The sequence below is a fragment of the Triticum urartu genome, chromosome 2A (assembly GCF_056163025.1).
Source record: "Triticum urartu cultivar PI428250 chromosome 2A, HENAU_Tu73, whole genome shotgun sequence".
Lineage (NCBI taxonomy): Eukaryota > Viridiplantae > Streptophyta > Magnoliopsida > Poales > Poaceae > Triticum > Triticum urartu.
Window position 1 is genome coordinate 280,796,529 of NC_141874.1, and position 21,923 is coordinate 280,818,451.

At 43.0% G+C, this 21,923-nt stretch overlaps 3 protein-coding genes and 1 long non-coding RNA gene across 24 annotated transcripts; 2 read left to right on the forward strand and 2 right to left on the reverse strand.

Moving 5' to 3' along the window:
• The first annotated feature begins 933 nt into the window (after window positions 1-933).
• LOC125536993 (D-aminoacyl-tRNA deacylase-like) lies at window positions 934-7,826 on the forward strand. 19 transcript variants are annotated; one of them, XM_087543763.1, is made up of 14 exons: window positions 934-1,268; window positions 2,053-2,209; window positions 2,572-2,732; window positions 2,892-3,035; window positions 3,132-3,182; window positions 3,280-3,388; window positions 3,489-3,613; window positions 3,691-3,800; window positions 4,396-4,595; window positions 4,759-4,839; window positions 4,916-4,973; window positions 5,166-5,337; window positions 6,012-6,897; window positions 7,410-7,826. In XM_087543763.1, the coding sequence occupies exons 1-5, from the start codon at window positions 1,182-1,184 to the stop codon at window positions 3,165-3,167; spliced, it is 585 nt and encodes a 194-aa protein (XP_087399889.1). In that variant the 5' UTR covers window positions 934-1,181; the 3' UTR covers window positions 3,168-3,182; window positions 3,280-3,388; window positions 3,489-3,613; window positions 3,691-3,800; window positions 4,396-4,595; window positions 4,759-4,839; window positions 4,916-4,973; window positions 5,166-5,337; window positions 6,012-6,897; window positions 7,410-7,826. The 19 variants fall into 19 exon arrangements, with proteins under 19 accessions (XP_087399889.1, XP_087399884.1, XP_087399882.1 ...); XM_087543758.1 differs by lacking the exon at window positions 5,166-5,337 and having other exon boundaries at window positions 4,913-4,973; XM_087543756.1 differs by lacking the exon at window positions 5,166-5,337.
• A 3,325-nt stretch (window positions 7,827-11,151) lies between these two features.
• LOC125536989 (uncharacterized) lies at window positions 11,152-14,750 on the reverse strand. 3 transcript variants are annotated; one of them, XR_015616246.1, is made up of 4 exons: window positions 14,454-14,750; window positions 13,494-13,662; window positions 13,259-13,351; window positions 11,152-12,628 (listed from the first exon to the last, which is right to left on the reverse strand). It is a non-coding gene; the product is annotated as an uncharacterized LOC125536989 (long non-coding RNA). The 3 variants fall into 3 exon arrangements; XR_015616245.1 differs by having other exon boundaries at window positions 11,152-11,657; window positions 12,549-12,628; window positions 13,259-13,662; XR_007295399.2 differs by lacking the exons at window positions 13,259-13,351; window positions 13,494-13,662; window positions 14,454-14,750 and having other exon boundaries at window positions 11,152-11,657; window positions 12,549-13,252.
• An 8-nt stretch (window positions 14,751-14,758) lies between these two features.
• On the forward strand, window positions 14,759-18,691 carry LOC147984824 (uncharacterized). The gene is made up of 5 exons (XM_087543752.1): window positions 14,759-15,469; window positions 15,857-16,367; window positions 16,460-18,075; window positions 18,165-18,275; window positions 18,360-18,691. Exons 1-5 carry the CDS (start codon window positions 15,306-15,308, stop codon window positions 18,511-18,513), a joined length of 2,556 nt encoding a protein of 851 aa, XP_087399878.1. The 5' UTR covers window positions 14,759-15,305; the 3' UTR covers window positions 18,514-18,691.
• On the reverse strand, window positions 15,462-19,713 carry LOC147984825 (uncharacterized). The gene is made up of 2 exons (XM_087543772.1): window positions 19,068-19,713; window positions 15,462-15,605 (listed from the first exon to the last, which is right to left on the reverse strand). The coding sequence occupies exons 1-2, from the start codon at window positions 19,544-19,546 to the stop codon at window positions 15,563-15,565; spliced, it is 522 nt and encodes a 173-aa protein (XP_087399898.1). The 5' UTR covers window positions 19,547-19,713; the 3' UTR covers window positions 15,462-15,562.
• Window positions 19,714-21,923: the final 2,210 nt, after the last annotated feature.

Consider the following 21,923-nt stretch of genomic DNA (forward strand, 5'->3'; position numbering starts at 1 on the left):
TCTATTACATCTAGTACCAAGAAAATAACCACATGCATTGAACTCCATAGAGAAATTCAAACTGCGGGAACCTACATTATGCAAGGTAGACGTCCATCAACCTTGATTCAGGAAATTAATTATCCCTAATAAAACCCATAATAGGAACCCTAACAAACCCCTCCCAAAGTCCTAATCAACTACCGTCGCTGCAACAAAGCAGCCCATCAAAACATGTTTTGATCGACAACGTGGTCTCCTATATGATAGGATCATGGATCAAATCATCAAAACCGAGTAAAAATCATCTCATTTTTGTTCGAAAAATGGGAAAGAGAAGAGAGGCAAGACCAGTTACTGTATACCAATGGGTCCGTGCCATCGCTCGACGAATTGCGCCCATGGTGTCTTTCTCCTCACCGACGACAAGGGCCGCCACATGACCTATCAACCTTCGTCTTCGGTTTTGAACCTCGCCCACAAAAAATCGTTCACGTGATGTCGCCGGTCGCGGCCCTTCATCTCCCTTTACCAACAGATCTGATCAAGGCGCCTCTAAACATAAAATTGATCGATGCGAGGGCTTATTTGTAAAAAATAGATGCGACTCGGTGACAATACGGGCCAAAATATAGACAGTGACAGTATGAGTCCACGTGAACAACTACAAACGTAGTAACATGCCATTCTTTGAATACAATGACCAAAATGACCATGATGAACCAGTTTTTTTTTAGGCAATGATGAACAAGTTTAATGACCCGTAGTGCATCTCTACTCCTAATGGAGCAGTTGGTAGTCTCCGTCGGTTAATTTTCGTCCCACTTCCCCTGATTTATTTTCGTCCTCAATCCCACCTCGTACGTAACAGTAAAACCGTCCTAGTTCGAACGTCTATTTCGTCCTCCCACCCTGTCGATCGACAAAAAAAACGCCTAGAAAATAAAATCTACGAAGGTTAACCCAAAAAAAACCAGGGCGGGGAAATTGGTCCCCGAGCGTTTCCTCCTCACGTTCGCCCCCGCCGCTCTAGGGTTGTGCTCTTCTCTGGCGTCGGCGCGTCGCCCTCGGCCCGATCTCCGGTCGCCGTCCTCCACCGCGTCGGCGGCGGCGCCGCGGCGTGGCGCCACCTGCTGCTCCTCCTCACTGCCCAACTGCTCGCGCTCGCCCTCCTCGCGTTCGCGCTCCAGTGCCGCGGCGGCATGGACGACGCCGGCTCCCCTCGCCTGGCCGTGCCGGCCCCGTCGAGGCTGCAGTCCCTCCACTCCTCCGCCGCCTCCTGCGTCGAGGTGCTCGCCGCCCCCGCCGCCCCGCCTTCCCCTACCTCCGCGGCTGGTCCTTCCACTTCGACGCGCCGGACACACACCACCCCAAAGTACTACCTTTCCAATCTCACCTCCGCCCTCTTCCTCGCCGGTCACCGGCCGATGTGTCCGACCTGTGAAGCAGGAAGCTTGTTCGATGAGATAAATCCCTGCCTCACGATTTGCTTCGTGAAGGCCAGAATTTCGCTCTTTGTTTGTCTACTGAAAAACCTCCATGTGGGGATAGATGTCATCATAGAATGCGTGCAGTAAAATTGTTCTGACTGTATTATGTATCATTATTTTGGTTAGTCTAAAAGAAATAATTTGGTTAGATTTGTCTTGAAGAATAGATTCGACCTATACTTCTAGGTTTTGATACAGAAAATAGAAATTTGTTGCCAAAGCAGTGTATGGAGACTATTTCAGTATCTGGAAGTACACTTGTGACCGGAGGCATGGCCGCTGTTGCTGCCAACATAGTGGCAGTGAGCGCAATCTGGAAGTAACAAGCACACTGTTTAGTAAGTGTGTTGTCCCTGGATTTTTTTATCCATGAGTATACCGTAGTAAATTGCACACCTCACTGGTGTACAGGGATCTAGGATCATGTAATGTAACAAAACAATGGTCCATTATGTTCCACTGGCTCTGATCTCAGTTAAAAGTTACCTGCAATTTTTATCCTTATTTTATTTATTCGTAAGGTATCTGACAAATGTGTTTGTGCCATAGTTCCCAACTAACCGTTGCTGATATTTGTTTTTAGGAGGGGATGGAGAGCTTTACAAATGGGAATGTTAGGTTATTGAAGCATGAACGCAGCATTGTTGCAGAGGATGATCTTGACTGTCGGTGGCAGGAAGCCACTGGAGAGGCTGTTTCCGAGGTCTCCAACCGCCCTGCACTCACTGTCCATCCAATCGGTTGGTTCTGCATTCATCTATCTGGATCTTGTTTAACACACAGGTGCAATTAAACCTCGATATGTTATGTGTAAAATCCTATTAAATACGTAAATATGATACCATATACAAATTGTTAATACATTCGAAAGTTACTGCACCTATTCTTCTAGCATACAGGCAGTTAATTATATTTTATATTTTTCCTAATTTCCCTGTATACTGTGAGCCTGCGATTGTTTGGTTTCATGGTTTTTGAGCAATGTCCATGCTTTCAACCCACATGCATACATGCATGTTGATTACTAATTAGTGGTTCCTTCTTACCACAATCATTGTTTTATAATTGAAGGTTTGCTCATTCTTGTGAATTACTTCTAAAGGTGTGCCACATCTGAGGGAGGATGAGACCCCCCCCCCCCCCCCCCCCCCCCCTCAAGGTGGGAGGCCTGGATGGGCAGCGGTGCCAAACCCTCGAATTGGCCCATGGTTCCGTTTGATGCAAAAGGTTGCTGCAGACCAAGGTCTTGTTCCAGAGTTTGAGGTACGTTACTTCCTTGATGCCTTTTCTATTTCCGAATCAACTGATTTTAATACTGATTGCTTTTGAAGATTACACTTGAAGTTACTCACCATGGACCACCATGAAGCTACTCACCATGGCCTATGTGTCCGACCTGCTGATCTTTTGCTTGCTTGCCAGGTGTGCGTGCAAACGAGCACCTCCGCAGGCCTGGACCGGATCCTGCCGTGGCTCTTCTACCACAAGGTCATCGGCGACTTTTTGCTCTTCGTCGAGGGCAAGGCCGCCAAGCCCAGCGTCGTCGGGGTCCTCGAGTCCATCCCCGTGCGTTCCTCGCTTGAGATTTTGAAGAATCCAGTAGTACCAATTTCACTCTGCTTGTTCTCAATGTCTGACTCTGTTTCTCTTCTTCTTCTTTAGGGGTATGAAGGTGGTGTACATGACCAAGGAGCTTGAGGAGTAGCAGGCCAGGTGGTGCGAAACAATCTTTGCCGCCCACGTGCCTCGTCGGGCTATACACAAATTCATTTCGATGCCCATTCTGATGATGTATATGTTTCACCTGCAGCCGAATCTGGAACGAAACCTGGCTCGCAGGATTCTTCTACAAGCCTTGCAACCGCAAACTATTTTTGAAGCAAGCACTCAACATGGAGATGGCCATTGTGATGGCCCGGGTATGTATGTTTGTTTTCGGCTTATCACCAGCAATTATTAATAGTGTTCGTTTAGTGTATTGTATTTATCATAAACAAAAAGCATTTTTCTTCATGGTAGGAATCTGGCATGGATTGGATAATGCATCTAGACACCAATGAGTTGTTATATCCCGGTAGTATTCCATCAGATGCCTGTTAGCTGACGTCCCCGATGATGTTGACATGGTTATTTTTCCTAACTATGTAAGTATACAGTGGTCCTAATACACCTGCTGGACTTCTTATGCATAGTAATTAACTTGCATGTCTGCACTCTGCAGGAAAGCAGCGCCGAGCGTGATGATATAGAAGATCCATTCAGTGAAGTAAACCTTCTCTGTATTTAGGAACATAATTTCCTCAAGTTCCGTTGGATATAATGTTGGCTGATGTAAACAACTTATGTCTAAATACTCTGATATGAATTTTGTTTGTTCGGTTTACGTCTGAAGTATGATACTGTGGTAGGATTTATGTGTGTCTGATACTGTTTACATTTGCTTGAAAAAATAGTTTTGAGTTGCCTTGTTATCTGCGTAGCTTGCCATGCTTATGTTTAGCCTATAATCCCAGAAATAAGTTCTTATACTCTTTTAGTGTAGACTGGGCATGGATCTAGCTAATTTTGCATATTACTCCGAAAGAAAAGAGAAGAGAATGAAAGAATATTAGACCTCTGGTATGTGCAACAAGTCATCGCTGACAACAGATTAAGTAACTTTGATGAATTTTGACATTCAATTCTTTGCTGCTTGTTAAATTTAATTAAGAGCGCTGAACCTAGGTGTGTGCAGCCTTGCTTTTATCTCTACTCCTAATGGAGCAGTTGGTAGGATTGCGTCCACGGCACGGTTTTTTTTGTCCCACCACTTTCGTCCGGTTTTTTTCCGTCCCACCTCCCACCACCACCTGCATTTTATTCTCTTTACAAAATATTACAGAAGAAAAAAAACCGTGCCGCCACTCCTCCCTCGATTTTTGTCTAGGGTTCCCTGCCTTCGCCTCTGCCATCGCGGAAGCTGAGGGCACGCCGCCGCCTCTGTTGATCCCTAGGGACGCCGCCTCCGTGGATGAAGTGGTTCCATTCGATCGGTACACAAGAGGAACCCATCTGTGGCCACATCACCCCTGACATGTTGATGTGCATGGAGTATTCATATGATACACAGGACAGGAAATCTAGCAAGTAATGTTCTAATCAGTTGGGTTATCCCCTTTTGAAAAAAAATCTTAATCAGTTTATTGGTTGATTTGATTGCGTTAGGTTATTTCTAATTATGTTCGAATTTCATCAGATTTGTATTTAAGTTTGTTTCTCTCATTGAATAAATTGATTGCCGATCCTACAGGCTGGGTGAGAAGCAGACAAGGGTCACGGTGAACTATTGCTAGCTTGAGGAGATGCTCACATGAAGACATGGTTGCCGAAGGTTGCATACAACTAAAGTGAGCTTCTCTTTGAAAATCTCATAATTGTTTCACTTACCTTCTTTTCACTATCAGCAGTTTCTACCGTTTCAAGTTGTTTGTTTATGAGCCAAGACTGAAGATATACAAGCTAATGGTTAGTATTATCCCTTTTTCATATATTTTGGTTATTGCTTTAGTTAGCTAGATGGATGTGCTGCAGTTAAATAATCGAATGACTTCTATACTTATATCATTGTTTGGTTTATGTAATTGTTGGCGCCAATATCTTGACTCGCTAAAAGTGCATGCAAATTTCTTACTGAAACAAGCATGTTTGACGTGTCAGTCAAGGGGTCCCTGCATCTGTGGTGTTCGGCTCGCTATGGTGGTCGACCATGGAATACTTGTGAGGGAGAGCACCCCTTTAGTGCCTCTTCGCGTAGTTCCTCCGGCGTGCACAGCTTAAGCCTTGTTACCATGGATGACAAAGTCTGCCTTGTCGTGACGACCACGCGCGGGTACGCACATAGGCATACTATAAGATCGTTATTAATTAATCCATGCAGTTTCATGTCCAGGCCAATGTTTAGTTGGGGGAAGTGTTGTGGATTTTTTTTTATTCAGTCATGAGTGTCAGTGTTGATTTTGAGGGCATTGTTAGGTGTTTAGTTGAGCTAGCAAGGGGGCGTAGTGGACCTGTCATCATTTTTCTGAAATGGGTAAAAGATGTTCAGCGTTGGCTCTATATTTTCAAGGGCATGTGCTTCTCTGAAGATGCTTCAGCTGCATTTTTGTTTACCCATCATTCGGTGGCAAACCAATGATTCCTCATGGGTTGCAGATGATGAGTACTCACATTTTTGGTCTTACTGATTTTGTCAGACTGATGGGTGCACGGCAATTTTTGGTCTTACTGATTTCGTCTGAGAGATAATCAGATAAAACGACAATTAACTCCCAACTAACCACACCTAGATAATCAGATAACTACATTTTGAAGTTAGTATACATTCATTCTGTTCTTGCAAAATATTTATTTATATAGCTTGTTGTCATCTAATTTAAGGTTCAATTTCCTCACTGTAAGTCCTCAAATATGTGGGCAGCATGGACCACCAGATAGGTAAGCAAGAGAAGGACCAATTCATAATCATCTTATTTGTTCTGCTTGGACTGTCGTTGTTACTTGCAGTTGCCTCTGCTACCATGTGGCAACGCAACCATGAAGGGCTTGACGTGTTGGCTGTCAAGAAGCACTAGGTCGACGGCAGGCAAGGCATCCAGGAAGCCACAGCACGAGAGAGCGATGACGCTCAAAGGGTGAGGTTGCCAAATGGTGCGGTGACACTAGCTCGCTAGCCAAGCAGACTACATTCTGGACTATTTACACATCATGGACTAAAATTGGACTTCTTTCTGGACTCACATCTTTTATATAATATATACTCAAGTCTGATATGCCTTTTATTTATTCTATAATTAAGTACAATCTTTTAAGTTGCTGCTGAAGGAAGAAGACATGGGGTCAGAAAAATGTTAAGATTGACTTGATGTGTGGTAAGGAACATCCAGTTGAAAAGCTTTTGATGCTTGAACATCCACTACTCAATTATTCTTTTAGGTATGCATAATCTGCCAAGTTATAAGCAGTTCCTTTTATTTGGGCACGCATAATGACCGTTCCGCAGCATCAGGTTCAAAAAAAGTTCTTCAAGGTTAGTAATTTTCTCCAAAAAAAGTTCTTCAAGGTTAGTAATTAACTCCCTTCCCATATGGATATGCATGATGGTTGTTCATTTTTTGGGATAGCTTACCCATCTTATGCCTTGAAAACTGAGCTACCTCCATGATTATGCATCTGGTCTCAGTAGATTATTTTTCCGCCAAAATACAGTTGTGAAGAGGAGTTCCTGATTATAGCTGAATATACCAGCCTACTTGCCTACAACCAAGGCAGAATTATCAGCATGTATGCGAAACAGCCTGCTAGCTGGGTGTGTGCCCCCTGTTTGAGCGAGAGGGAGGACCTTTGCTGGGCAGTCAAAGGATGTGCTCGGATATGGTGGTCCAACTGCAAGGTAATGCTAACACATCTTGTTACTCTTTCTTCAATTTCGCTAGGTTTACGACAGTTCCATTCAAGCACAAATATGTTTATGACACTAATTCAAAGTTGTAAAATACATATATTTATAATAGTTTAATTATTCTTACATGATTTCCACATATATGTGTTGCTTTAGACAAAAAAATGTGCAGTGAACTTGTTACATAGAACACCCTAGGTATCGCCACTAGCATCGACTAGACGACGCCCATCACTGAGACACTCTTCTCTTGGGAGCATTGGCCCAGCTTGATATGCGGGGAGGTGAGAGGGCAAGCTAGGGGAATGGAGTTGGGAGAGACGATTGTAGAGCGACATCGTTTTTGTTCCTATTTCTTTTCCTTTTCAAGTGGTTACTTTTTCTTCATCAGTTCATCTTTAAACTTTTGGTTGTCTCAGCGTAGCTTGCAGCTCCAGCTTAGATTTGTTAGATTTATGGGTAAGTCAAATTGTTTAAATTTATATTGTCCAATTTATTTATAGGAACCAATCACCCAGATTCCTTTCCTAGACTGATGCAGATGGAGCTTGCAATCATATCCAAAGACTAATGAAGCTGGGGCTGTCAAACTGACCAAAGCAATTTGCCACATCTTAGGCTTGAAAATTTGCATATGGACGTGGGAGTCCACTCATATGTATGGCTTTCATGTACACTTTGAATGGTCCAGGAACATTTGTATTTTTCTGTGTGTTGATTTTTTTCCAAGAGTATTTGCTTTGTGTCTGTAGACATTAGGTTAGTTGTCAAGTTGGTAATTAGAGGATTAGATCACTGTATCAATCGACAATCATCTCGGGAAAGTATCATCGTACTTTTGTTAGATAATTGGTACTTCTGTAGTTGCATGTTTTTATACTTATATATACTTGTAGCCACTTTTATTGTGTTCTTTGTTCCTTTCTTTTTATCATACATATAACTAAAAGCCAGTTTACAGAAAAAACGTCAGTCTCATCCCTGGCCTTCTTCAGTTGAGGAGATTACTCTACTTTTTATCACTGTTGGAGGATTCCTTATTTTGAGAAGTCAGTATCACAGCAACGGGCACGCAGCTTGGCCAACTCATTATTTCTACCGGCACCAATTGTTTTTATTGTTTCTAGCCAATGTAGATTGTGGTGATTGTATGAAAGATTTAATACCTTTCTCACGTGCATGCTAGCTAGGAATGTTTGTGGATGGACGTGAAATGAACTGTTAAGTACTCTCCTATTTAGTTTCACCAGGAATTTATTGATATGGTAAGAATTATTAGATTGGTTTGTGACGAAATGTTGCTTGAAAATAAATTCACGATAGGTTAGAGTGGGGGCAAAAATAGTTACAGTGCTCTTGTAGGACGATGGATTTTCTCCATGTAGTCTTGTAGCCTTCATGGAAGTCAAATTTTGTAGGTTTGTTTGTACATTTTTGCTTTGTTTCGGAAACCAGAGTAGTTCACTTTATCCATGTGTTTTTTCTTGCTTCTCTGCACTGTACCCTTTGGGATGATCAATATGCATTACTCTTTCTCAAAGTTTCTATTTGGAACTATATTTTTTATTAAACCACTGTCAGAAGGTTTCACAAGAAACCTAAAAACTGTAACAGGTGGTCATTATTTTTTTTGCCATATGTAATGAATGTTTGCCACAAGTTAGGAAACATAACTGGTTTTTAGTCGTTTATCAGTTTGTTTTGCTCATGGGGATATATAATTAGCTTTACCAGTTTTTTGATTATACAAGTTTTTCTCTTCTTTCTCCACATGTGTGTTTCTACAATATGTGTACATTCAAGCGCCAGAAGGTTTGTTCTCCCACTGTGTGCCACTAATATTTCATTTTTGTGGGTGAGATTTTTTAACTTCTGGATGCGCAATGGTTTGGATATGGTGTTGTGCAATGCTACTGTGTTATGCTATGACCATGAACATGCTTATGTGATGTGGTGCATCTCTTTTTATACTTCAACATTGTTGTTCCCGCTTGCGCGGCAGTGGTGACTGTAGATGCTGCTCACGCATCTGTTGTTCCTGTGTGCGCGGGGGCGCGGAGATGGGCGACCGGGCGCGGGAGGCGGCTCGGCACGACAAGGCGAGGCCGGGCCGGACTCGCGAGCACCAGGCAGGCGCAGCTGCCACCTGCGTCGACCAGGAGCACACGCCCGCGGAGGGATACTGTGGCCTGGCACTATTCATTGTGGAGCTCGCGAGGGACTCCTTGTCATGGGCGGGCGCTGCCTGTCACGGCGCTCGCGAGGTCCAGTTTGGGATCCATGGAGTCTAGAGCGCGGGACGGCGACTGCAACTGCTGCTGCGGTGATTGGCTGCTGTTTGTTCCTGCTTGCGCGGCAGCGGTGACTGCAGATGTTGCTCATGCATCTGTTGTTCCTGCGTGCGCGGGGAGCGGACGCGATGGCGTTGCGACGGCGATGACTGCATTGGGCAAACTTTTTTGTCTGCGCGGACACGAAAAGACAAAATGGGTCGGTGTGTTGCAGTTGCTCTAACTCCCTGAAGTTTTTCATTCATTTGCTTTTAGGATGTAGGATGGAGCATAGTTTGTGCTGTTGATTGTCAATTGTATTCCCTCCGTTCCTAAATATAAGCCTTTAGTTTGTGATGTTGAAGATGCTTCGTACTCCTCCTGTTCCTAAATATATGCCTTCTTAGAGATTTCAATATAGAGTATATATGGAGCAAAATGAGTGAATCTACACTCTAAAATTTGTCTATATCCATTCGTATGTAGTTCATAATGAAATATCTAAAAAGGCTTATTTTTAGAAATAGAAGGAATAACAAACAAAAAAGATCACATAACACAAATTGATTGATCATAAATTATTGTTTTTTCTCCTAGGTGGGATTGGTAGTAAAGCTGTTCTGTTGGACTATGCAGTTCATTGGCCATGGAGTTTTTGAGGCAAATCTCTATCAAGCTATTAATGTTAGGTTAAGCACTAGCTTTAGTAAATTCCTGCCCAAAGATTATACTTGACACTTACTCTGACGGTAGAACCGGACACGTGCTCCACTTGACAATATCCTGGTTTTCACGTTTGAGCATTGAAAATGAAAAACAAGTGTTTGGGTATGTGGTGGAAATCCCTCTTACGTGATTTCTAAAAAAGGGTTAATCAAATATTGCATTCATGAATAATAGAACTACTAAAATGTGGACAAGCTAATTAATTTTTGAGGAACCTAGCACATCAACAACTATCACCTGGCCCATGTCAAACGTTCACCCCAGCAGACTAACCTGTCAACTACCAAAATGTGGACATGCTAATTTCTGCTTCGTATTCCAATGAGCATAGACGAACAATAAATTTATATATTGCATTATCGTAACATTCAAAATAATATTAATTTCGAAAATTGTAGGGATGCGTGTGACTATTTATATTATTTTATGCTTTGGTGGAACGGTGAAGAATTAGTTCATCCACTGTGCCTAATGAGTATTCTCCATTACATATTTTAAGATCTTCGACGTGAATTCTTCGTGCTAATTACATATATTGCTTGTGTAGGTTGGGTATGAGTTGAGGAGGGTTTTTTTAGTTATACTTGTTCAAATTTCATGTGAATGGAGCTAAAGTCTATATTCTTAATATTGTGCGAGAATTTCTTAAGCGCATCAAATGGATCTTAATTTGTAACTGATTTTAGTTAGATAATCTCTCTATATGTATAAGTCATCAGATTGCCTTTTTTGTTATCAATTTACGTTGCAAGTGAAGTTAACTTTAATTATTAGCCGATTTTGCTTGTGCTATCTATTCTCTTCATGTGAAATTTAACATGTATTATGTTTATATAATTCCAGCAATATATTCAAAACCCGTGGCAACGCACGGGCACTCTACTAGTTTTACTAAGTTGACACAAGCCTTTGTGGTCCGTTTCCGCCCATTCAATTTTTTGTTCATTCCATTTATCCAAACTAGTAAGCGTGCACGTGCAACGCACGTCCTGCCAATTCAATCCATTTTTCAAATTCCACCTCTATTTAATTTGTATCCTTTTCTATAGCTTTTGTTTGTCTACACCTTTTTTTAATTCAAACAACTAAAGAAACTAAAAATGGAAATACAATATGTGCTATTCCCCAAAGAAATAAAATGGGAATGTGATATAGGTAATGAATAGGGAGTATCTAGGATGATAAGTACAACATTTGTCGAAATATCCCCGGGGCAATAACCTAATTATTTGAAATGCATTGTTTGACAGAGACACAAAAATGAAGAGTTTATTTGAACAGTGCGCAAAAATGCTCTTCAGATGTATTTTATCAAACAAGGAGTCTGAGTTTGCCAAAATAAAAATTCAGAGCGGTTTGGAAGTATTCTCATCACTTCTCTTTCTCCGCCTCAGAAGCATTCTTCATCCGGGCTCCCAAACGCTTCATTCCTCAGAGCTTTGTCTATATAAAGAGTCAAGGTACTAAACATGCATGGCATATATGTCCAGTAAGTAATAAAATTAGTTTCTAGCACAATGTGGGAGGATTTAAAGATGGGACATTACCGTCTTATGCAAACCTTGTGGAGACCTTTGTATATTTAATGCATACTTCTGCTTTCATTATTGGGCTGATGAAGTGAAAGTTGTGAGATAAAATATTCTAAATCTCCTCTAGCTTCTTTAGCAACTATAACCTTCGAGGTGGACAATCCACATCTTTGCTTCTCAGGAGAGGCTCCTAGTTGATTTGCTGCTGTACAAGGATGCTAATCTGAAACAATTATGCAGCACATGGTAAGTGCTAAGTCGACAATTGGTACTGAATCTACCAGGCTCCGAAGGATCCAATTATGTGATTTTACATGTGCATCTTAGCTATCAAAGGAAAGGAAGAAAATGGTCAAAGCAACAAAAAAATGCAAGCTTATATAAACTTCACAAAACCGGGTATGACATTTCAGCGAAGGAAGATTTATTCACTTACGTTCACATGATACAATATGCAAGCAACAATTCATGGGCATGCCCTGACTAAACTATGTATACACAAAAATAATTATCACCTCCCAACTGCCCGCCTGTTAAATGTACACAACAACTAATTGGCTTAATAGTTATCTCACACTCCCACCAATTTATTAAGAAAACAGAAATCACCCAATGGAACCAGAATTTCAGAACAGCTTAGTCAAGTTTTCCTATGTTGTATACCCTGCCGCTGAAACAAAGCAAATGAGTATAAGCTATGTAAAACAACACCAAGGATAGCGGATGAACAAAACAACAAATTCTGCATCCCACGGAACAACACCATTTTATGCAGTATTCACTATCGAAGACCCTCTGCTCTAAATACTGTGAGATGTGGAGTGTAGTAGAAACATGCTGAACCAACATGAATAGACTCCAAAATTATATGCATACATCTTGAAGCATACACTGGAATTTTCAAATTGCCATCCAACCTCCGGGAACTCTTCATGTCAAAAAGAGAATTATACAAGACATGGAAAGGAATAGTAGGCCCGGACCAAATAATTACTAACCTTGAACTGTAGGTTCAGGCCAAATAACCAAATAAAAGATACACAGATATCGGTGAAATTAACTATAATATACGCAACTATTATAAAGAGATTTCAGATGCAGATCAACTACATACACATAATTTAGTGCCCAAGATTTGGTGTCTTATCAATTGGTCCAAGTTCTCCATGTGGCAGCGCATCTCATTATTATTCTCTCGTTGCAACAAAAAAACAGAAGAATGTTATTTAGTGTCCAGTCAGCAAGTGTAAGCTTGAGCTAAAATAATACAAAAAAGAGGAAGGAAAAGTACTGCAATTTTTACACTTCAAAGCACCACGAATACACCTCATAATCGGATTGGTACAACAATAAGATGAAATTATTGCTATGTAATATATTTTTTGTGAAGAGACTTGAAATATCCTAGATTTGATGCTTGTACAAGTTCAGTTAAAAGTGGTTTAAACAGTCTATAAACTGAACTTATTTTTACTTCCTAGATTAACCAAAAATTGGGGGATTTCACACCAACCGAACGTAATAATATACAACAAAAATATTACTCCGTCTGTATACTAATATAAGGCGTTTAGATTACTAAATTAGTGATCTAAATGCTCTTATATTAGTTTACGGAGGGAGTAGAAGAAAGCAGTGCAAGGACAGAACAGTACTCCCTCCATCCCAAAATAAATGACTGAATTTTGTACTAACTTTATAGTAAAGCTAGTATAAAGTTGAGTCACTTATTTTGGGACAGAGGGAGTACATGAATTGTACGTAGCAGACATACATAAATCGAAACGTATGAGAGAGAAAAAACGATTATTTTTATCATATTACCTCAGTGTTAAACTGTTTGTCTACAACGGCGCGACCATAGCCTCAGCTTCCCTCTCCCATTTGTCAGATTGTGGGGAGTGGAGCATTTGGGGACTGCATGTCTCGAAACAAATTTGATCATACTACTAATGGGATCAAACACCAACAACCAATTGCATTGGTTCATATTTTCAGTGAACTGGGTAGAGAAGCATAATACAATCATAAAGAGTTTTGAGCTTGCAAATGAAGCAACCTTGTCTCTCTTGGATAGTTCAAAACAAAATGAAGCCGCCTTGATAAAATTCAACGTCGTCTCTGCAGACTCGTTCTCCCACAGCTTGAGAGAGACCTCTTGCTACACCTCTCCACCACCGACCACAAAGTACAAACTCTCAAGCGATGAAGTAAACCTGAAAATGTGACTGAAAGGACCTTAGGTGCAGCAATTGCTGATGAATGGCAACATTCTGAACATGTAGAAATAAAGTATGAGTTGATAGGGAAGAGGCCAAAAAAGAAGATATAAAATATTAGTATTGAGATTGCCTGAATTTCGTATATTAGTGGATGATTGAAATCATGTACAGAAAGTTTAGGAGCTATTGTGTAGTAATTTTGATGCCAATTGAGGAGTGAGTCGTGGTAGAATGGATTTGTGGGAGCACTGAAAAGGTAATTCGAGTTACACAATACAATTATCATATGAAGAGATTAAATAGTCAATAATCAGACTGTAACCCGTCTAGTGCTGAGCTTGGCATTGATTTGGATCATGATAATTCACCTTTTAATGATATAATCAGAGTCTAACCCTTTCAGAATAACGTTGTTTAACTGCGGCAATGTTAGTTGTGTGGAAGGATCATGTATATAAAAGAATGAGAATCAGTTCACATTTGGTCATTGGAAAAAGTACAATGTAGACTTTGTAACATCCTCCACTGCGACGTATGCAGATCATGATGCAGTAAAACGACCAAAGAAAGTAAATAAGCACAAGCATCAGATTCTCTTGTGTATGGAACATAAACTGAATCATAAGTACAGGGTAGACTTTGTAACATCCTCCATTGTGGTGTATGTAGATAATGATGCGCTAAAACGATCAAATTCTCTTGTGTATGGAACATAAAATGGACCATATGCTGGGTACCTCACTATTCAGTATAGTTTTGTATCAATCTACACTTCAATCAATCTAATGGAAACTTACTGGTTTCTCCGTAGTCAGATAAGGTCGTGGCCGTCCGTTGGGGCAGCGTTGGGCAGCAGAGGAGGGCAGCCGCCACACCGCGCTGACGTCCTTCCGTGTGTCAGCAGAGGCTGACCGGCGTTGGGCAGCGGCGGCAGGGGGCGCTCCCGCGTTCTTGGGGCAGCAGAAGAAGACCAGCGGGGGCCTGCTCTGCTCATGCCCACGTTTGTCCGCGGGGAAGCAGAAGAAGACTGGTGGTTGCGGCGAGGGCCGGGGCGGCAGACCGGTGGGGGGGGGGGGGGGGGGGGGGTGGGGGGGGGGGGGGGGGGAGGGGCGCTTGGTCGGCTCACGCCCGCGTTAGTCCGTGGGGAAGAAGAAGAAGTCTGGTGGTTGCGGCGATGGAGGCCAAGCTGGGCGGTGGGGGACGGTGCGGGGCCGGCCAGGGCGGTGGCAGACCGGCGGCTGGCGGCAGAGGGGGGGCAGCGCGCGGGGCTGGCCGGGGTGGTCGCGGACCGACGTCCGACGGTTGGATCTTTTGCCCCACTTTACTTGGGCATTAGATGATTTGCCCCATTTTACATAGGATTAGATCATTTGCCCCACTTTTCATTTTTCTTTTGATGATTTGCCCTTTTCAATTACTGTAATCATTTTTTATTTTGTATCCCTTTTTTCTCCATGTGAAAAGACACAATTGCCCCTGTGGCTAATTTACAATTTGACACTGTACAAATCTTTTTTCTTTACAAGCCTGTATCCAACCGAAGCAACTAATTAACAGGGAACAAATCACATTAGTTTCTTTATATGGCTTTATCCAACGGAACCAACTACTAACAAATCATAGATTGATTTTGTTGTGTCGTGGTGTTCATGGCTAGTGGAGAGGCGGATCCACCGCCGGCCCCCAAGCCATCAACTCCGACGACCCCTGCACAGCGAGGCTTCACACAGATGACAACTGAGACGATCCCACAGACTGCCGGACAGGGAGGCGACTGTTGCGTCCATGGATCACCACGATCTGCTCCAGATTGGTCAGTATATTATCTCCCCTTCCTCCCACCCCACGCCAAACACACACACAGTGCCACACGGATCCAGGGTTTAAACCTCTTGGCATCTCCTCGCTAGGCAGCCCCTAACGCTGCTACACTTGTAGTAACCCTGCAACTACAACAATATGATGGAAACATAATTATCAGGATTCAGGAGTATAAAGTTCTGAAATTATCCAAATCTTTAAACCATGTGGATGAATACTTCTACGAGGATCATGAATCCAATGACATGGGCATACACTTAGTTTTACTGGAAAATGAATATTAAACAATTTGTTAATTGTTTCCTAACATAACAAAATGACAGTTAGATGATGCCCTTATGTCCCCTCCATAACTGAAAATCTTTTGTTCTCCAAGTAGGTCTCGGCCGGTGGCTAGCAATGATACATATGTATCAACTATGGAAGGAAGTGTTGATTGGTCCAAGATTGAGATAGCACCAATGAATGATGAAGAAATTGATGTTCCTATAACAGAAGAGAACATGTGCTCGGTGCTTGGCATCAATGATGAACCTGAGCATCGGAAAATTGTATCTGAAGCAGCTATGAAAGCCTCCATTGCAGATGTTGATGCATGTGTGGCTGATATTGATGAGGATTTACTTGCTGATGCGGCTCTTCCTGTGCCTGACCATATGCCTGAAGAGGATCACTTTTGGTATGATAAGGAACATCCTGTGATAGAGGAAGGATCTTTGTTTCGTTCAATGAACGAGTTTAGGATGCTCATGAGAACATTTGCTATTAGAGGCAAGTTTGACATCAAGACCAAGGATAGTGACACTACTAGATTTGTGGGTCACTGTAAAGGAAATGCATGTCCTTGGAGAATAACTGCTAGGACAATAGAAGATGGAAAAACAGTCAGGGTACAAACTTATCTAACATGAATCATCTTTTATGTTAAAACTATCTTTTATAAATTACTTGCAACTAATGGTTGGTATTGTGTTTTCTGCAGGTAAACAAGATAGTAAAGCCTCATAAGTGTTCATCAACCGCTGCAGTGATTACAAGCATGGCAGACCAAGCATGGGTGGCAGAAAAGGCAATGGGGTATCTTCAAACTGAACCAAACATTGGTGCCAGCGAGCTCCGAAAAAAGCTACAGGCCGAATACAAATGTACTATTGGGTATCATACTGTTGACAAGGGAAAAGAAAGGGCCAAGAATAGTTTATATGGGACCTGGGGAAAAAGCTTTCAGTCATTATTGAATTTCAAAGCTGAGATTGATAAAAGATCTCCTGGTAGCATTGTCGAGGTTGATGTCAAGAGGGAAGGAGGTGAAGTGCATTTCCGCAGATTTTTTATGGCACTTAAGCCGTGCATTGATGGCTTCTTGGCTGGTTGTAGACCATATGTCAGTATAGACTCCACATTTTTGACTGGAAAGTGGAATGGTCAATTAGCAGCATGTACAGCACTAGATGGACAAAATTGGATGTTTCCTTTAGCATTTGGTTTCTTTGGTACGGAGACCGAGGGTAACTGGATTTGGTTTATGCAACAACTGCATAGGGTAATAGGACATCTTCAAACTCTAGCTATTTGTACTGATGCATGCAAAGGGTTAGAGAATGCAGTTAAAATTGTGTTTCCTCAAGCTGAGCAAAGGGAATGCTTTAGGCATCTAATGGCAAACTTCAAAAAGAAGTTTCACGGAGATGTTTTTGGTCGCATGTGGCCAGCAGCCAAGGCTTATCATCTGGAAACATTTAATTATCATATGGGCAAGATATTTGAAGCTGAACCTGCAGTGAGTACCTACTTGTGTACCTATCATAACTTAAAGTGGATGAGATGTGACTTCAACACAGAAATAAAATGTGATTACATTCACAACAATCTAGCTGAGTGCTTCAATAGCTGGATCAAAGGAACAAAGGAGCTGCCCATGGATGAGCTAGCCGATGCAATAAGAGAGAAAATTATGATACTTGTTTATAGAAGGAGAAGGATTGGGGAAATGCTTCAGGGAGAGATATTGCCTGCTATCATTCAACAAATAAATAATAGAACTAGGCAACTTGACCATTTGGTTGTTGGAAGATCAACCGGAGAAAGTTGTGAGGTCAAGGACACTAGCAAGAATAATCTTAGGCATGTTGTGAAGATAGGCAGCCGTGAGTGCACCTGCCTAGAATGGCAACACACTGGAAAGCCATGTGAGCATGCACTTGCATTCCTTATAGAGACGGCAGATGTGAACTTTCAACCATATGTACATGAGTACTACTCCGTGAGTAGGTTTCGGGCTGCCTATGCTGGAGAGATTGAACCAATCACGGACAAGTCTCAATGGCCTCATGTTAATCTAGATTTTGAGATGGTGCCACCGGATTTAAAGAGCTCCGTTGGGAGACGGAGGAAGCAGAGAATCAAAAGTTGCCTTGAAGACGGTGGTGGCAGCAAACGGAAGAAAAAAGATGATAATGGCAAAACAAATGACCAAGAAGGAGGTGACAAAGAGAAGGAAAAGGAAAAGAAGAGATTTGGCAGCAGAAATAGGTGCAAAGAATGTGGGATATTGGGGCACAGGAAAGCAACTTGCAAAAAAAATGAAGCTAAAGAGAGGTAAACCATGCACTAATATCTCCTTTATATTAGTATCAAATTAGTACTATTATACCATTTCTAACATCCGGTGTGACTGAACTTTCTAGTGATGTGTCTGCTCGCGAGCTCGCTCCAGTTGTTGTTGCGACACCTACACGCACAACAATAATCACACTGCCTCCCAGCCTTCATAACAGCCCTGGGCCTATCACAAGGAGGTACCTATTATATTTGTCATAAGCACATTTGATTCATGCAAAAGAAAAATCCTACTTTTATAACATTGGTGTGTAAACATGCAGGAGGCTTGCTATGGCCATAGCTGGAGACGATGCATCACATCCATGTGGGACAAGTACTGTTAATTCTACAGCATCACCTACTTCTCACTTCCCTTCACGCTCTACGGCATGCAAGAAAAAATTGACCCCGAAGAGGAAGAAGCTCTCATTTTAGTGCATTCAATTCTATTTTAAATTCGTAGAGGTGTTGAAATTTGTCAATTTCAAAGATATTGGCTCGAAAAAATACTTTTTTGCTTGATGTAAACTCGGATTAATTTATCATGTCGCTTGAACCAAGCAAACCTTTTTGTGGCATCAGTTCGTGATTTCAGTGTGATATATTCTCTCAATTCCATGTGCTAAGTGAACATATGTTGTCAGTCTATTTTTTTTCCTATGAAGATGTTATATGCTGCCAATTTCCAACGAAATGCATATGCCAGGATGCACATCATATATATAGATCTCTGACGACTAAAGTAGATCCAGCAAAAGATGAAGCATATATATTTTGAGTGTGATATAATTAAAGTATGAAGCATCTGGAGGAGATAACTAAACAAAGCATTTTATATAATGTACCCAGCTCCATGATTGAAGCAGTACCAGCTGCTAGGGTAATTAGTACTATCAACACTGTCGTCCAGCCATAGCTATTACCGACCAACGAGCTGACACACATCAAAACTGTAAATCCATTAATCATTGGAAGAAGGTAGTTTTTACCAGCAACGAGCGCACCATCTGCCGAGCTGCAGCTGGAGCCCTGGAATCCGCCCGTTCGCCGAGCTGGAGCGGGAGCCGCCGCGGCGGGCCGCCGAGCTGCAACGGGAGCCGCCGTCCCGGGCCGAGGAGCTGCAGCGAGAGCCACGGAACCCGCTGGTCCGCCGAGCTGCGGCGTGAGCCCCGGGAATCGCCGGTCCGCCGAGCTGCGGCCGGAGCCGCCGCCCCAGGCCGAGGAGCCGCAGCGGGAGCCCCGGGAGCCGCCGGCGCCGGCCGACCATCTGCGGGAGCTGCCGCGCCGGGCTGCTGCTGCCAAGATGGGGGCCAAGGTGCCGTGGTCGGCCTCCTCTGGTATGAGTAAAGAAGAACAGAGGAAATGCGTTGAACTGGGGAACAGTGAGCTCGTCGATGCAACTTAGTGTCAGTCCAACAGCGGTGTCAAATTGTAAATTAGCCACAGGGGCAATTGTGTGTTTTCGCATGGAGAAAAAAGGGATACAAAATAAAAAATGATTACAGTAATTGAAAAGGGCAAATCATCAAAAGAAAAATGAAAAGTGGGGCAAATGATCTAATCCTATGTAAAATGGGGCAAATCATCTAATGCCCAAGTAAAGTGGGGCAAAAGATCCAATCTCCCCGTCCGACGGGCAGGGGACGCGCGGGAGGGGGGAGGGGGGAGGCAGCGCTCGGCCGTTGGGAGGAGAGTGGGAAAGGTCGTGCGGGGGTGCGCGTTCTGCAGAGCGGTTTGTTTTCGTGATTATAGCGATGGAGGATTAGTGGCTTGATTGGCGTGTTTGTTGCATCAAACATAGGAGGATTAAGGATCATTAGATTTTATTGATGGATGGATCTGATTGTTTGGTTCTTCGCCCTCTCTTCCTTTTATAGAGGTAGTAGATTAACACATTCTCTTTGCGTTGTCAAAAAGGTAAATAAAAAGGGTGCGTCTAGTGGGCGCACGGCCGCCTGGGATGGATAGGGAGCGGCTGACCAAAAAGGAAACCACCTGGCCCCCCTTCGTCCTTAAAAGGAAAGTGGCTAGTCGCGTCCCGCGAAATCGTCGCTAGCAACCACAAGGTCCCGCGCACGCCAGCTGGCCGTGGGAATCACGTGCAGCGCGACCCCACCCCTTCTATAACTGCCTCTGATCAAGCTATCTGCCCCATGGCATCTTCTTCCCCACGAAAAGGGAAGATCCCACCAGGGTGAAAATCTCCATCGCCATGAAAAAGTCATGGCGGCTCCAAAGAACAAAGAACAGAAGAGAAGAGAGGAAAGAGATCTTGGGAGCAGGAAGAAGATCAGAAAAAGCCTTAAAAGGCAAAAAAGGAGAGGAGGAAAATGTAGCTGTAGTTTGCACACAATCTGTGCAACCAGTTATCTGCTTTCGTGCAACTACAGCAATTCCAGCAGCCAACTATGGGCACACTGTGTGGAAAAAAAGTAGACAGAAAATATATCCACAACAGTTGTGTGCAAACAAAACATAGGCAAATTGAAGCTGCTTTCATGCAACTAAATCAGCTCCAGCAGCCAAAATATAGCCACACTGTGTGCAAAAATTATGTGCAACAAAAAAGATGTGCAAAAAACATGGCAAGTATGTCAGCATCCCAAGCAGCAAACCAGCAAACCCAGCCACTATTGTGGCAACTGCAGCACCAAGTGAGCCAGCTGCAGGTCCAAATGAACCAACTGTATCACCTGCTGTGCCAACTCCACCAGCAAGTGAGCCATCTGCAGACACAACTGTGCAACCACAACAACAGGGAGGAGGGAAAAGTGAGGATCCATTGAATTTCTTCCTCTTTAACTCCCCCTTCACCTCCCCTCCAGACCTTGTTTACCCATGGCTTTGTCATCTTTAAAAAAAGCATAGATTCATGTAGACTTCCTTCTTGGTGAGTTTGTTTTGATGATCAAACATTGTGCCTTTTTGAGTTGTTGGCAAAGGAGGTTGGACAGGTTGCCCAATACCACTGATAGTTAGCAACAAAAGGTCTTGCAGTTGGCACAAGTAGACCTGCAGTTGGCTCAGAAGTTGCTCGAGTTGGCACATTTGAACCTGCAGTTGGCTCAATAGCTGCTAGGGGTGGCACAGTGGCTGCCGGAGTTGGCACAATTGGACCTGCAGTTGGCTCACTGGATGCTGGAGTTGGCACAGTGGTTGCTAGAGTTGGCACATTTCGACCTGCAGCTGGCTCACTGGATGCTAGAGTTGGCACAGTGGCTACTGGAGTTGCCACAATGGCTCCTGTAGTTGGCACTGAGCCTTTGTCTGTTGGTACTTTGCTAGATGTTATGCTAAGATCTTGAGTTGGGACTGTATCAGGTTTGCTTGGCAGTTTGTACTCTGAAGTTGGCAAGATAATGTATGGGGTTGGCACAGCTAGATCTATGACTTCCTCACTGTACACTGTCTCCTGCCAACTATACGGTCTACAACGTGCAACTATCCTGCAGATGTAGCCAACTGGCGTGTGAGCGTGTGCAACTGAAAAATTGTAACGCCCTCGATGCGGCTATAGCTCCCACGTGTCGAGGCACGACTTAGAGACATAACCGCATTGAAAGCAATGTCGCAAGTCAGGCAATCATTACAACATCCCATGTAATACATAATAAAAGGGGGAGATAACATAGTTGGCTTACACTCGCCACGTCACATCAGAGTACATAAATAACATCCATCAAACAAACACTCATGGCCCGACTACGGCGCCAAAATGGAAAAGAACCCAACATGCGACAAGGCCCTGAATCGAACCCCAACTAGGCACCACTACTGATCATCGGGAAAGGAAACATAATAACGCTGAGAGTCCTCGTCGAACTCCCACTTGAGCTCGTACTCGT

Excerpts from the sequence above, each read along its gene's own strand:
- LOC125536993 (XM_087543766.1), top strand. The coding sequence starts at position 1,182 with ATGGACGACGCCGGCTCCCCTCGCCTGGCCGTGCCGGCCCCGTCGAGG. Across the intron at positions 2,210-2,571 it reads ACTCACTGTCCATCCAATCG|GTGTGCCACATCTGAGGGAG; the intron begins GTTGGTTCTGCA and ends TTACTTCTAAAG. Across the intron at positions 2,733-2,891 it reads GTCTTGTTCCAGAGTTTGAG|GTGTGCGTGCAAACGAGCAC; the intron begins GTACGTTACTTC and ends CTTGCTTGCCAG.
- LOC147984824 (XM_087543752.1), top strand. The coding sequence starts at position 15,306 with ATGGCTAGTGGAGAGGCGGATCCACCGCCGGCCCCCAAGCCATCAACT. Across the intron at positions 15,470-15,856 it reads CCACGATCTGCTCCAGATTG|GTCTCGGCCGGTGGCTAGCA; the intron begins GTCAGTATATTA and ends TTCTCCAAGTAG. Across the intron at positions 18,076-18,164 it reads AAAAATGAAGCTAAAGAGAG|TGATGTGTCTGCTCGCGAGC; the intron begins GTAAACCATGCA and ends TGAACTTTCTAG.
- LOC147984825 (XM_087543772.1), bottom strand. The coding sequence starts at position 19,546 with ATGCGAAAACACACAATTGCCCCTGTGGCTAATTTACAATTTGACACC. Across the intron at positions 15,606-19,067 it reads AGATGGTGCGCTCGTTGCTG|TTGCAGGGTTACTACAAGTG; the intron begins GTAAAAACTACC and ends ATATTGTTGTAG.